Source organism: Phocoena sinus, chromosome 13 (assembly GCF_008692025.1).
Source record: "Phocoena sinus isolate mPhoSin1 chromosome 13, mPhoSin1.pri, whole genome shotgun sequence".
Taxonomy (NCBI): Eukaryota; Metazoa; Chordata; class Mammalia; order Artiodactyla; family Phocoenidae; genus Phocoena; species Phocoena sinus.
In genome coordinates, this window is record NC_045775.1 from 63,948,921 (window position 1) to 63,964,725 (window position 15,805).

General features: G+C 40.8%; 1 protein-coding gene across 4 annotated transcripts; it reads right to left on the reverse strand.

Annotated features, from left to right (window-relative positions):
• Positions 1-1,237: 1,237 nt before the first annotated feature.
• On the reverse strand, positions 1,238-7,386 carry TPRKB (TP53RK binding protein). 4 transcript variants are annotated; one of them, XM_032653645.1, is made up of 5 exons: positions 7,241-7,386; positions 5,013-5,172; positions 3,983-4,105; positions 2,463-2,639; positions 1,238-1,552 (listed from the first exon to the last, which is right to left on the reverse strand). In XM_032653645.1, exons 2-5 carry the CDS (start codon positions 5,151-5,153, stop codon positions 1,466-1,468), a joined length of 528 nt encoding a protein of 175 aa, XP_032509536.1. In that variant the 5' UTR covers positions 5,154-5,172; positions 7,241-7,386; the 3' UTR covers positions 1,238-1,465. The 4 variants fall into 4 exon arrangements, with proteins under 4 accessions (XP_032509536.1, XP_032509535.1, XP_032509537.1 ...); XM_032653644.1 differs by lacking the exon at positions 7,241-7,386 and adding an exon at positions 6,970-7,226; XM_032653646.1 differs by lacking the exon at positions 7,241-7,386 and adding an exon at positions 6,574-7,226.
• Positions 7,387-15,805: the final 8,419 nt, after the last annotated feature.

Consider the following 15,805-nt stretch of genomic DNA (forward strand, 5'->3'; position numbering starts at 1 on the left):
CAATTGACTTTCAAATATTTCAGAAAAGCAAACAAACGTAGCAAAATGTTAACAAATAGTGAAATCACATGAAAGTCACATGGATGGTCATTGTATTATTTTCAGTTGTTTTGTAGGTTTGAAACCTTTTGAAATAGAGTTCAGACACTAAATTTGCTTCCTTGAAGGTGGTAAAATCTCTTAGGGTTGTAGAGAGGACTATATGAGGCAGTGCAGATAAAGAGCTTAGCACAGAACATGCAAGAAACGCTAACGATGTGCTTTGGTACCTTATTATTTATGACCACAATGGAAATATATGTTTGTCCCCTAAGGACTTCTACCTCTCCATTCTCTATCATGGTGCAGGATCTCACTCCCCCAACCCCTTTTGATGTTGGCATGGCCATGTGACTGGACAGTGAAACATGAGATAAGCGATATCTGTCACTTCCACATGGGAGCTTTAAGAGCCACAATGTAACTCACAGCATAACTTCCAGGTGTGCAGTGACCCACAGAGCACACGCTGACATAAAGCCTTTGGCTGACTGGATTCCTGAGTCACTGCAATGAGTCTTCCTACTGACTCACAGTGGCTATGTGGAGTGAGCAAGACAATCTTTTGTCGTATGAAACCAGTGAGCTTTAGGGACCCTAAATTACAGCCTAATCTAACCTAGGAGTCCAGAAACTACTGCCCTCTGGTCAAATCTTGCCCATCACTTATTTTTTAAGTAAAGTTTTACTGGGATACAGCTGCGTGTATCATTTATATACTGTCTGTGGATGCTTCATCACTACAACAGCAAGAGCTGAGTAGGTGCAACAGACACCATATGGCCTGTAGAACCAAAAATACGTACTACCTTGTCCTTAACAGAAAAGTTTGCTGACCCCTAGCCTACTCTATCTTGACTGACACAATCATATTTTAAGACAAAATAGAAAAAAAAAAAAAAAAAACCAAAGCATTTATAAAACATGACTTTTAGCTTTAAACCCCGGGCAAGTTATTACTTCTACAACCTTTTAGTTGCCTTTGTGTAAAATGAGAGTATTAACAGTATCTACCTCATATGATGCTGTGATAATTAAATGAATTCTTGCATGTAAAAACTTGGAACCAGGAGGCTTGGAACAGCAATGCTGGAGTAGCCAGAAGGAAGTGCAGGAATATGAGCTGAGGGATATAAAGTCATGAAAACAAGAACTCAGTACACTGTAGACACCCAATAAATGTTAGCAACTCTTCCACTTACATAAAAATAAAATATATTTGAACAGAAACAGAAGACTAGAAGGCAGTAACAAATAACAGTAACCATGGTTATCTTTTAAAATATTAAGAGATAGGATCAGGAATGGTTTTATTTTTTTTCCTTTGTTACCATTCCGTGCTTTAAATTTTTCTACAACAAACATAATAGATTTTATAATCCGGAAAAAATAATGAATGCTGAAAAGGTTTAATATTTCTGTCATTTCACAAAACATCTTTTGTTGACATCCTACAAATGATACCATCCAATAATGTCCCAATGCTTTCTTCTTGTGAAGATAGTTTATATATCTGTAAAAATAAAAGACAGATTATGACATGCTGACATATTCATGTACTACTAATTTTCATTACACGAGCATGTATATGTGAATTAATTTATTACGCAATTATTGGGATAATGGTGTAAAATCACAATGTGATTAAAGTATGGAAAATAGATGACAATTCACCACTTACATCAAAAGTTTCAATTGCAGTTATGGTGATAACTCTCTAAACATAGAAATACATTTGTACCAGTTTTAAAAGCATACATCTAGACATTAACTTCATACTACATTGTGTAAGATATAGATATTTAAATGTACTGTGTAAGGTATAGATATTTAAAATTATCTATTCTTTTAAAAAGAATGCATTGGGCTTCCCTGGTGGCACAGTGGTTAAGAATCCGCCTGCCAATGCAGGAGACACGGGTTCGAGCCCTGGCCCAGGAAGATCCCACATGCTGCTAAGCAAATAAGCCCGTGAGCCACAACTACTAAAGCCTGTGCTCTAGAGCCCACGAGCCACAACTACTGAGCCCGTGTGCCACAACTACTGAAGCCCGCGTGCCTAGAGCCCGTGCTTGGCAACAAGAGAAGCCACCACAATGAGAAGCCTGCGCACTGCAACGAAGAGTAGCCCCCGCTTGCCGCAACTAGAGAAAGCCCGTGCGCAGCAATGAAGACCCAACGTAGCCACAAATAAATAAATAAAATTATATATATAAAAAAAGAATGCATCAACTAAGTTTTTAATTATGTTACATAAACCTGCATTTCCAATTCTTTGCATCTATAATTATTTTTAAAGTAACTTTTAATTATATTAACCTTTCTTAAAAGTTAAAAATATATATAGAAGCATTGGTGTTCAGTAAGCAAACAGTATTATTCCACATCTATCATGCTCTTTCTAAAAATACAGGCTTACAAACCTTTTTGACTTCCGTAATATTTGTTATTTCAGGGAGATTTTTGAGAGAAACTTGATGACCTTCTACCTGAGATATTAGGTATTCTTGATTTATTTGTTTTTCTCCCTCTTCAACATAAGCAATCAGAACTGAAGTGTCATTTGCCGAGATACCAAATTTTTTCAAGGCCTCTGAAATCTAAGGGGGAAAAAAAAGACAATAAAACCAGTAGTTTCAACATCTGAAATCTCTCCCCATTTGTGCTCTTTCCTGGTCAGATTCTTATTTTTCATATCCTAATGGTTTTCTCTGTCTACAGTTTTTCAACAATCCCTTCCTAATATCTACCAGCTCTGCCTCTTGAGTACTCCCTGCTCAAAGCTGCACTTCATTCCCATAGAGTCAAGCCTGGACTTGGCATGACGCACAAACACCCACTCCCCCTGGACCTAAGTGACTCTCTAGCCATGCACTCCTGCCCTCTAGCCAGTCGGGACTGTTTGGGGCTCTCGTCATTTCATACTTTTTTGCCTGGGCTCACACTTTGCCCTCTGCCTGGAGTGCCCTCATCTTTCAAGGTCCAGTTCAAATGTCACTCCCCTTGCACTTTCCTCCTTACAGAATGAATTGCTTCTTTGTTCCCACAGATTTGCATTATTATTCCCATTATATCAATTATCTTAGGGCATTTGGACTTTGTCTTGTTCATCTGCCTTCCTCAGAAACATATTTGTTTCTTCTGCCCCTACAGCTGGAACAGACACAAGCTCAACAGATGTTTATGAATTGTAGTCTCCTGAGTTATTTCAGTGATCTCAAAGAAACAACAGTAACCCAGTAATTTTCCCCCAGGTACTGGGGAATTCTATCACCACACATTTTATAAACTTTTCAAACATCTGTATTTTAAACTATGCCATGGGTTTCCTAACTTTTCTCTTGATGTCAGCACTTGATTGTGTTGTTAATAGTAGTAGTAATACTAAAACTTTGTCAGCAAAATTACATTTTTTTTTCAAATGTGCCCCTGGTAGAATATTTTAAACTCAACAACTTTGATTTCTATCAGTATCTCAAACCACAAACTCTTCCTATGCACTGGGTGTGTGAGCATGTGTTAAAGGGCTGTTCTAGGTCCCAGGCAGACTTCTGGTGTATGGAAAAGACATGGGTTCTATCCTCAAAGAGTTTATGGGGAGAACGAAAGATACATATGATAACACACAAATATCCATGCCTAATTTTTATCATTAGATTTAAATATCACTTAGAGTGATCTTCCTGACTCTATATGGTCAGGAAGGACAAATAAAACTATCCTCACTTAATTTAGCTAAACTTTAGTTTACTCATATGTGAAGTGACTCCAAAGCTTATTTGTCTAGTAAGAGGCAATACTAAACCTCAACTCTCTGTCCAGCATTCTTTCTTCACTATTATTTTTGTTTGTTAGTAACAACAGGCTCCAACCCAACAATAAGTACAAAGGCTACCATGACAAGGTCAAAAGATATAAAGTAAGTAAATTCCATATTAATTACATTGTTATTTGGGGAAAGATTGAAAATAATTTCAGTAGATAGAGTTCTTGTCTTCATTTTCCCCAGTTTGTAGAGGTGAACTGCTTTGTTTGCTGCCACAAGTATCTGAAATGGATCGACAATCTACCAAAGAGAACAAAAAGAATTACATACAGAGAATCTGGAGTACTCTGAAGACGTATGCCCTATATCATGGTAACTCCAGTGTCAGGCTGTTTTACTTCATCACAATTCCTACGGACTACATTTTCAAAATTTTCAAAATCTCAAGGGCCTACGGTGTTTAGAAAATCACAGAGTTTTACAGCTGCAAGCAACTTAGGTAAATAGTAAAAAGTTTTAAAACAACACTTATTGAGGGCTATTATTATGGGAAAGGCCATATTCTCAACATTTTACCTTCATTTTCTATACTTCTCAAAACGACCCTATGATATCTGTATCATTATTCACATGTAATAGATGAGGAAACCAAGGCAAAGGATGAGTTGGAATTCCAGTTCTGTCACTTACCACCGAGGGAACCTGGGCAAATTCCTTAGTGTTTTATCTGTAGAAGCAGATAATCACCATACTTACTTCACAGGGTTGTTATGAAGATTAAGTGAGTTAGCGGTATATGTAAAGAACTTAGAACAATGCCAGGAACCAAATTAGCACTATATAAAGGTTGGCTATCACTTGCTCAAAATCATAATAAATGGCATATCTGGGATTTAAGTCCTGCTGATTCTACCACTATGCAATGTCTCCTTTACAGAGATTTTCTAGTTCAGAAGAGAAGATGGAGATCCGGGCATCTGCCATCACATCAGAGCTAGACCACCTTTCACATCTCCAAGGGCAGGCCCTGGCACTTCGGCTTCTATTCACCGTTAAATTCAAGGCTGGCCAAATCTGATTCCACTCTACAGCTTGGACAAGAACTTTTTACCTGAAGATAACAGTTTTAGGCTAACCTATAACGTCATGAAAAATCATCATATTCTTAAACTCCCCATATAGTTCACTCATTCCCACGAGTACTTACCACTGTAGGATTTATTAATGAGCCATCAATGGCACCTTCCATGGCCTTTTTCCTCAAGTCTCCAGCATTTTCTACATCTTTAAATAACAGAAGGGTCACCCTGTATTCGGGAAATAGGTCCAGCTGATGTGTTAACTGCATTTCATCGATAAGCAAGATTCTGTTGCACAAGACCAAAAGACCAAAAGTTAACAACGGTAAGTCACTAACAAACAAATATCCTTACTAACAATTAAATATATTAAAGTAACTTGAATAATGAGATGTAGAACTGTTAAACTAGAAAAATCCACCCCAAAACATTTGGCATTCTCATGAGACACTGTCTTCCTAACCCTGCTGAGCTGTTTCTAGCTTCCTTTACCATTCCTGGGAAAGGATCAAGGTTGACACCTGGCCCCCCTGGCTGTGCAGATAAGGCAGGCTCTAACTTGGTCTTTTTAGCTTTCTGATCTCACCATTTGTTTATATTTTAGCAGAACCTAGACACAAATATAAAGAAAATAATCTTATAGAAGAAAGTATGACACAACTCAAAGATACTCATTTCACACATGGGAATTTAGCCACAAGGGTACAACTCTTAAATAATAATACTGACCCTTTATAGATGTAAATTTAACAAGGACATAAAATACAAATAACTGGAAAGACATAATCTATCCTTGAAATGGAAAAACTAAGCACTGCAAAAATCTGATCTTTAAAACAATTTCAATTAAAGTCCCAATGAGATATTTGGGTGAGGCAATTTTATAGGTTCATTTTATCCTTTTACCTAGGTTCCATTGCTAACATTTTTCTTAAGGAATAAATTGGCAATCTGAAGATTTATGTAATAAGATGTCCTTCTCATCATCCTAAGAGTAAAAAGTTGAAAACCTACCTAACTAGTAACAGGGGATTGGTTTTTACAAAACAACCACTAAAAACTAGTCTTGAAGAGTAGTTAAGGATGTGTAAATATAGCAATAAATAACATTAAGTACTTCACATCTGATTGGAAAACAAAACACAAAATGTGACATAAATTGTGGGGTTTTTTAAAAGGTACACAAAAAGAAAAAATATTGAAAGAAAAATACAACAAAAAGTTATCCTTGACTTGCTGGAATTACATCTGATCTTTCCTGTTACAATCAGGAAAGAATAAAATTTGTGAATAATGTCCTAGCACACAGCAATTCAACCTTTATTATCATGATAACGTCCAATGGAAAAAAAATAGATACAGACAGAATGTATACCCAATTATACAAAAGGATGCACTCAGAAAGCAAAAACATAAAGGAAGCACACCAAAGTACGGCCATCTTGGATAGCAGAATTGCAGGTAATTTTTACTGTTTTCTATAAAAAATATTTTTGTGTGTATGTTCTGAACTTTCTGCAGTGTGCACACAAAATATAATGAGTACATATAACCAGGGAGGAAAAAAATTTTTGTGGTTTTTTTTTTTACACTAGGGGAAAAAGGCCCCCTAGCAAACGTCAAATTGGTTTGTTTTGTTTTATATAATTCACTCAGGTCAGAAACTTCGAATCATCGTTGGATACTAACCTCTCACTCAAATCCCATATCTAGTACAAAAGTCTTGTCAATTTTTAATTATCATCTCGACAGCTCCAATTCTCTCCTATACCCACTGCCACCACCGTAGGCCACCATCTACATCTCATCTACATCTGTGACCTCCTAGAAGTGGTCGCTTCACCATTCCTGCCCTCCTATCATCCAACCTCCACCCACGGGCGTTCCAAACTCTATGATCTGAACCCTTCCTCCCTCTTCGGCTTCCTAGCGCACCCCTCCCCTGATCGCGCTCATTCCGCCACCGCCGCACTTGACTTCTCAGCTTCAATTCACCAAGATCCCGCCCCCACGCGCCCTCTAGGACAGGCGGTTCCCCTGATGCAATCCTCCCTCCCTTCAACTCGCCGGTAAGAGCCCATTTACCAGCGCGCCCAGAACCCAGGACTAGCTCCCTATTCTGCGAGCTCCTCGGTCAAAACTTTGATGAGCCGCGGCCTTATCAGGATGATGTATCGTCAGCTGATACATCAGGGAGAGACTAAGCAGATCATTGCCGGGCTGCATCCTAGGGCCGGGCCTCGGGAGGCGCTCGATAAACGAGGAAGCCGAGGATCACACCCGTTGTCTAGAAAATGGGTGCCGGGACTGCGTCTTCCGTTCCCGCCCGGCCAGCTCTTGCTCGCCGAGGACTCACCGTCGCGTCCCTGTTCGTCTCGTAAGATCTTCCCCACGGAAACAAAGCCCTGAACTTCCGGAAGATCGCCCTCAGCTGCGCCCCTTCTCCGCCCTCCCGGCACACCCTTCTTCCCCGGCCTGAATCGCATCAGCGGACGCGAAGGAGAGCCGGGGCTCCGTCCACCACTTCCGGCGAGGGAGGAGGCGAGACTCCTCCGGCAGGGCTGGAAGCTGGGGGCGGGCGGGGGGGGATCTGTGTGGGGCTCCGCCCGGTCCTTAAGCACCTTGACCTTGGACGAGACGTCCTCAGTTTCTTCCTGTGCAAAGAAAAGTATTGGCTCCAATGAGCTCTACGCACGTCTCCGCTGCTCGAGATTCAACAGTTCTTTTTCGAGGCAGGCGGGATTCAGTTTGCTTCTTGTTCTGGGTACGCTCACTGGGGAAGGATCTCCTGGAGCCGAACGCAGTCGGCGACCTACCTGAGGTACTTCAGAGAGAGGTGACAGTACGTTAATGGAGTCAACCTCCTCATCCAGCAGGCTCACAGATTTGACTTGTCGTCCTTAAATGTATCAGCCTCTAAAAGAGGAGGTAATCCGCTGAACAGGCTGCAGAGAATTTACCATGTTTTTTATGCTTGGGGCTCATGTTGGTCAATACTTTTCTTTAAACAAAAAGACAGGTAAATAAAAAATAGGGTGGATATATGCTATGGAGAAAAAACCAGAGGAAATGAGGTAATGTCAGGCCGTGGGTATTACTATTTTAAATAGGATGGTTAAGAAAGATCTCACCAAAAAGGGCCATTTGAACAGTGACTGGAGGAGGTCTGGAAGCAAGTTCTGTGTGTATTTGAAGAGCAGCATTCCAGGCAACAAAGAGTGTTCAAAGGCTGAGACAGATACGGCCTTAGCCTATTTAAGAAAGAGCAAAGAACCTTGTGGCTTGAGCACAGTGGGAATATATATGAAAAAAAAAATTGTTCTGACAGAAGACTGGTATCCAGATTATGTGAAGAACTCCAACTCAAAAATTATGAGACAACCTAATTAAGAATAGGAGACATTTTGGAACACACTTCACAAAAGATATATGAAAAGCCAATAAAAACTTGAAAAAATGCTCAACATCATTATTCATCAGGGAAATACAAATTAAAAACATAATGAGATACTACTATATACCCGTAAGATGACTAAAATTTAAAAGACCTTAAAATGTTTAAATACCAAGTGTTGTCAGACATGCAGAACTAGAACCCTCACATGTTGCTAGTCCGAGTATAAAATAGTATAACCACTTCGGAGAAGAGTTTGGCAATTTCTTAAAAAATTAAATGTGTTCTTACCATACCCAGCAGTTTCACTCCTTGGTATTTACCCAGAAGTGAAAATGTGTCCACACAAAGGCTTGAACGTGAATGTTCATAGTAACTTGACTCGTGATAGCCCCAAACTGGAAACAACCCAGTGCCCAACAACACATCAATGGATAAACAAATTGTGGTAAATTAATGTCATGAAATACTATTCAGTAATAAAAGGAATGAACATACTTGCAACAATACTTGCAACGTGGATGAATCTAAAAACATGCTCAGCAAAAAAGCAAGAAACTAAAATTATGTTACTGTATGATTCCACTTCTATAACTATAGGAATTGCAAATTTATTCTAGAGTGACTGAAAGCAAATTAGTGGTTGCTAGGAATGGGCAAGTGGGAGACACTGACTGAAAAGAACCCCCAAGGGAACCTTTGCATTCACGTGAAGCCAATGTTCTATATCTTTTTTTTTTTTTTTGCAGTATGTGGGCCTCTCACTGTTGTGGCCTCTCCTGTTGCGGAGCACAGGCTCCCGACGCGCAGGCTCAGTGGCCATGGCTCACAGGCCCAGCCGCTCCACGGCATGTGGGATCTTTCTGGACCAGGGCACAAACCCATGTCCCCTGCATTGGCAGGCGGACTCCCAACCACTGCGCCACCAGGGAAGCCCCAATGTTCTATATCTTGATGTGGTGTTAGTTAAAAGGGAGTATGAATTTGTCAAAATTCATCAAATTATGTACTTTTAAAGAGTACATTTTATAAAATTATGCCCCAGTAAAGTCAATTAAAAAATAGACATAGAAAAAAAAAGTTGTCTCAGTTCAGTGACTTGTCTGTGACCACCAAAAGCCGGAAACGACCCAAATGTTCATCAAGTGAATGGACAAACTGTCTATCCATACAATGGAATACAACTTGGCAGTAAAAAGGAAATCCACTATCGCTACATAAAATAACATGGATAAATCTCAAAATAGTCATGCTGAAAGAAAAAAGCCAGACATAAAAATAGTGTATACTGTATGACTCCATTTATATAAAACTAATTTATAGTGACAAAGCAAATCACCAGTGGCTTGGGTAGGGGGCCTGGGGTGGAAAAGAATTACAAAGGGGCACTAGGAATCTTTGGGGTAATATCAATAGATGTGTTCTATCTTAATTGTGGTAATGGTCTCATGGATGTATACATGTCAAATTTATCAACCTGTTCACTTTAACAGTTGTACAGTGTATATGTCAATTATATCTCTAAAGCTGTTTTAAAAATCACAACACTACATCTGTATTAGAACAGCTCAAAGAAATGAAAAAACTGACAATATAAGTGCTGGTAAGAATGTGAGCAACTGGAACCATTCCTGTGTCATGTGAAAATAACCCCCCAAATGAAACCTGTATTTCTTGATAAACTGTTACTTGACGTCTCTGTATTCCTAAAAGGTATAAATATTTGTAGGATCTCAATGTCAAGTCAGTGGAAGAGCTCTGGTACTTCTTGGTCTCATATGTGTGGTTGAAAAATTAATAGCTATGACTGCCAGATTTATTAACAAATAATAAATTTATGAATTTTATTATTTTTAAATTTTATTTATTTACTTTTGGCTGCATTGGGTCTTTATTGCTGTGCACAGGCTTTCTCTAGTTGTGGCTTGCAGGTGCTACTTTTTGTTGCAGTGTGCGTGTTTCTCACTGCAGTGGATTCTCTTGTTGTAAAGCACGGGCTTTAGGTGCACGGGCTTCAGTTGTTGTGGCTCACAGGCTCTAGAGTGCAGGTTCAGTAGTTGTGGCGCACGGGCTTAGTTGCTCCATGACACGTGGGATCTTCCTGAACCAGGGCTCGAACCTGTGTCCCCTGCATTGGCAGGTGGATTCTTAACTACTGTGCCACCAGGGAAGTCCCTACATTTATGAATTTTAAATGAATTTTAAATGTAAATTTGTCTTGCTGAGGTCCTCTAGAAAGCAGAGCCTGAGGCAAGGATTAAAATGCTGGTATTTTATTTGGGGTATGTAAGAACAGAGTCGTGAGGGTGAGGAACAGGCTTCACAATGAGACAAAAAGCCACACAGGTTGTTTGGTATATGTGTTCACTCAGCAGGCTGGACTTTCTTTGGGAGGCTTGAAAGGAAAAACCATTCCTGAGAGTAATCCACAGAAGGGAGAAAGAAGCGGGAATTTGCCTGCCAGGCTTCCTCCTGTCTTACACATTTCATTAATCAAGGCTCCTTCCATGGGAGCCAACTCCTCTACACTTCTATTCATCATCTCACCCTTCTCTGGCAGTTCAGAAAGCCAGAGTTGTGGCCTGATATGTAGCATTTCCTCCAACTCTAACATGGGGGGATGGCCGAGAATGGAGAGGGCTTGGTATGGAGGCCCAGAGTTTAACTTGGGCTCTAGTCAGCTTAGAGAGTGTTAATTAGGTTTGCTGGCAAAGGCAAGACCAGGGAGTGTGGTCCAGGTGGCAGATGGCATCTTCAGGGAGGAGGAGGAGGTTGAGGGGATCTGAGACCATTCTTAGAACCTGTGTTTCACATAACAGGAGATATAAATGAAATAAATAGTGATACAAGGTACCTTGTAGAAAAAGGAGCATAATTCAGTAGGGGGGTAGGGTTGGGAGAGAAGGCTTTACTGAGGAGAGGGGGCTTCAAGAATGATTTGTTCACAGAGGCTGTAGGAGAGCCATTATAGCCAAGGGAACAACCTGAAAGACAAAGATACCGTGGCATAAACATGTATAATGTTGTGGTCAAGAAACGGCTGGCACACTGAAGAATGGAGTGGAACACAGCAGAGGCTTTGAAAAGTCAGCTGGGAGGCAGATCACACAGGGCTCTGACAAGGAGTTGGAAATGGATTCTGAAGGCCGTAAGCCATTAAAGGTTTCCAGGAGGGGAATAACATTAATGAGCTTGTTTTAGGACATAATTCTGGGGCAGTTGTTAGAATTACATTAGAGGGCTTCCCTGGTGGCACAGTGGTTGAGTGTCTGCCTGCCGATGCAGGGGACACGGGTTCGTGCCCCGGTCCGGGAAGATCCCACATGTCACGGAGCGTCTGGGCCCGTGAGCCATGGCCGCTGAGCCTGCGCGTCCGGAGCCTGTGCTCCGCAACGGGAAAGGCCACAACAGTGAGAGGCCCGCGTACCGCTTTAAAAAAAAAAAAAAAAAAAAAAAAAAGTAGGTATAGAATTACATTAGAAAGGTGGCTCAGACAGGATCTAGATAGGGCCTACCTCCATAGCAGGAGTGTTTGTAGTTGATTTTGTGGGTCCAAATCATGACTTAGGGCACTGAATGGCCTACACTCCTGGGACATGAGGCATAAAAATCAAGCTTACCAGACTAAGGTTAAACCCAAAACCAATTTAAGTGGCAAAGTCTCATTACACTGGCTAGATTGAACTCATGCCTATATCTCTACTCTTTACTTAAACCCTACCAAGAAGATAAGACTCCTAAAGATTAAGAACTCAAAAGAGGATGGGAGGGATGATGAATGGCAGACAGAGAGAGAGAGAGAGAGCAATAAAAATTTCAAAGATATTAACTCTCAGAATGGAGAAAAATAAAACCTAATTGTGTGCAGCAAGGGGAAGCTAAACAAAAGTCAAGGTGACTGACCACCTTATTACAAGTCTACCATACACTTCCATCAGCTCTGAGTGCCTCAATCTTAAGTACTAAATGACAGGCAAAGATCACCAGATATTTCAAGATCACATCTAACAGGAGAGAAAGGCATCAACAAACAGGAAAAAACAAAAAACAAAAACAGCTGACACAGGGAACAGAAGAAACTTAAAAATTGATAACTTTAGAGAGAGAAAAGATAATGCATTCATTTAAAAAAATAAAAGTATGAAGTGCCTGGGAAAAAAAACATTCAGAAAAGAAGAGCTAGCTCTTGGAGATTAAAAACATATAGCAGGGGGCTTCCCTGGTGGCGCCGTGGTTAAGAATCCGCCTGCCAATGCAGGAGACACAGGTTCGAGCTCTGGTCCGGGAAGATCCCACATGCCGCGGAGCAACTAAGCCCGTGCACCACAACTACTGAGCCTGCACTCTAGAGCCCACGAGCCACAACTACTGAGCCTGCGAGCCACAACTACTACTGAGCCCACGTGCCGCAACTACTGAAGCCCGCGCGCCCTAGAGCCTGTGCTTGGCAACAAGAGAAGCCACCACAATGAGAAGCCCGCGCGCCGCAACACAGAGGAGCCCCCGCTCCCCGCAACTAGAGAAAGCCCGCGTGCAGCAACAAAGACCCAGTGCAGCCAAAAATAAATAAATAAATTTATTAAAAAAAAAACATATAGTAGAAAAAATATATATATAATATGTAGCAGAAAACCTAAACAATCAACAGAAGGGTGGAAATAAAGCTGATAAAATTCTTGTGATTTAAAAAAAAGAAGAGGGCTTCCCTGGTGGCGCAGTGGTTGAGAGTCCGCCTGCCGATGCAGGGGACGCGGGTTCGTGCCCCGGTCCGGGAGGATCCCACGTGCCGCGGAGCGGCTGGGCCCGTGGGCCATGGCCGCTGGGCCTGCGCGTCTGGAGTCTGTGCTCCGCGGCGGGAGAGGCCACAGCGGTGAGAGGCCCGCGTACCGCAAAAAAAAAAAAAAAAAAAAAAGAAGAAAGGAAAGATTAAAAATGGAAAAAAGAATATATAATTAACTTAGAGGTACATTTCAGAAAATCCAATAGTCAACTAATAGAAGTTTCCCGAAAAGAAGATAGAGAAGATAAAGTGAAAAGAAAATTTCCCAGAACTGATGCACATAGCCTGCCAGACTGGAAGACCTCACTTAGTATCTAGCATTATGAATTTTAAAAATACCCACACTAAGTCATATCATGAACTTTCAGGACACCTGAAACAAAGATCCTAAAGCTTGCAGAAAGAAAAATTACAGGTCACAAATAAAAGTTCTGGAATCAAAATAGCACAAGCCTTCAAACAGCAACAATGAACTACGGAAAACAATGAATAAATGCATTTTAAAGTGCTTACCTACAATTGTACAGTCTATCAAACGATCAGTGCAGTGGAAGAATAAAATAAACCCATTTCAGATATGCAAAAGCCTCAAAAAATTTACATCCCATTAATCCTTGGGAAACCACGGAAGGATATGCTCCACCCAACAGGGAAGTAAACCACGAACGCAGCAGCTGTGGATCCAGGAAACAGAAGAGGGGTATAAGAAAGGACCGGGGTGAAGGCAAAGAGAAATCTCAGGGCAAGAGCTATGCCCCAGGTGTAGAGAACAACCAACGTGCCTGTCATGTGTTGAGCTGTGCTCCCGCAAAAGTCATATGTTGAAGTTGTCCTAACCACCTGGACTTCAGAATGTGACTGTACTTGGAGATGGCGTCTTTAAAGAGGTAAGTTTAAATGAGGTCATTAGGGTGGGCACTAATCCAATATGACTGGTATCCTTATAAGAAAAGGAAATCTGGACGTAGACACAGAGGGAAGACCATGTGAAGACCAAGGGAGAAGATGGCCATTTACAAGTCAAGGAGAGAGGCCTCAGAAGAAACCAGCCCTGCCAACAGCTTGACCTTGGACTTCTGGCCTCCAGAAGTGAGAAAATAAACATCTGTTGTTTAAGCCACCCAGTCTGTGGTACTTTTTTATGGCAGCCCTGGCAAACTAAAAACAGTGCCCAACCTAGAACAGGTCAAGAACAAGTCCAATCAATCCAGGAAAGATTTCAAACAAAAAAGAATCTGATGTGTTTACCCTATCCACACTGAGAAATGTTACAGTGGTGTTAGAGATCTGGAGGATGAATTAATGATAGGTTCATAGGAAAAGACACAAACAAAAATGAAGGGGACAAAATGGTGTAAGAATGGAGACATACTCATACACAATGGTTCAGAGGTGAATGATACTTACCTAGCAAATAACATAAACTTAGAATATTGATTTAACCAAAAGTTGGGAAATAACTATCCTGAAAAGATGAGGGGAACAGAAGTGTGTATGTGGACAGATGATGTGAAAGAGCTAAATTCTCATCTTCCACAGTAGGAAGTCAATAGACAGTATCAGAAACTGAAAAATCAAGACGTGGTAATATACGCCTAGTATTTAAATATGGAGGCAAATATTAGAAAATAATGCTAAAATACTTTAAGTGGTTGCCTTTGGGTAGAAAATAATGCAAAAATACTTAAAGTGATTGCCCTTGGGGAGTGACAATCAGGGGTTAGGGCAGGGGTGCTGATGGGAAGACTACTCTTTTTCATAGAAATCTCGGTAGAACTATTTGAATTTTAAACTATTGGGTTGGCCAAAAAGTTCATTTGGGTTTTCCGTAACATCCTGCAGAAAAACTCAAACGAACTTTTGGGCCAACCCAATACTTACCTGTGTTTTTTTAATAAAAATAAAAAATTTAAGAGCTTAAACAGACCACTAAAGACCTTTAAAAAAGGTTGCTCGTCCCTTTACCCAGAGGACTTTCAGTGGTGTGATGTGAGAAGCCGGAAACACAGTGTGTTGAAGAATAAATGAGACACGAGATAGCAAAAGGAGACTGGTTTTCAATAAGCTGTGTTGATAAATGAAATGGGATGGGGACAGAGAGGACAACACGATCAAAGAAGTTTTTCAAAGGTGGCAGTGCTTAAGATGACACTTCTGCTGGCAATGTCCTCCTCAGAAACTGCTTGCCAAGGAACTCCTTAAAACTATTAGATTAGCTGTACTCCCATGCCTGTCCCTGGTGGTTCTTTTTTTGCCTCACCAGTTGTCTTGCTGCGCCAGTATCTTTCCAAGGGAGAGTTCACGATGTATGCGAAGGAACAATTCCACAGAGCAGCCTTCTGGCAAGAACTCTTGTATCTCTGTTAAATGTGGCTGGCAGAAAAAAACTTTCTGAGCCACCACCTAGATGAAAGGTAGCAACCTGACTGAGCTCATCAGACACAGACCAGGGAGTAGCTGAGTTAGAGAACTTCCTTAGGGTCAGCTTCCACATGATGTTCATTTATAACACAGAACAGAGAAAACAACCATCATATGCAGTATCAGACTTTCCAGGATACAACGCTTCAAAATTAGAGACTTAAACAATGAAGCCAATTTGCCCAAGTATTCATCAAATATTTACCAAGGCTTATGATGTCATGACAGTTAGACCCTTTCTTGAGCAAACAAAGGTTTCTGGTTTCCTCTGCAACTAAAAATAATTAACACCTCCCACATGATCCAGCTGTGTGTTCCAGAGGTAA

Excerpts from the sequence above, each read along its gene's own strand:
- TPRKB (XM_032653645.1), bottom strand. The coding sequence starts at position 5,153 with ATGCAGTTAACACATCAGCTGGACCTATTTCCCGAATACAGGGTGACC. Across the intron at positions 4,106-5,012 it reads CATTAATAAATCCTACAGTG|ATTGTCGATCCATTTCAGAT; the intron begins GTAAGTACTCGT and ends TCTCTTTGGTAG. Across the intron at positions 1,553-2,462 it reads ATATTACGGAAGTCAAAAAG|ATATATAAACTATCTTCACA; the intron begins GTTTGTAAGCCT and ends TTATTTTTACAG.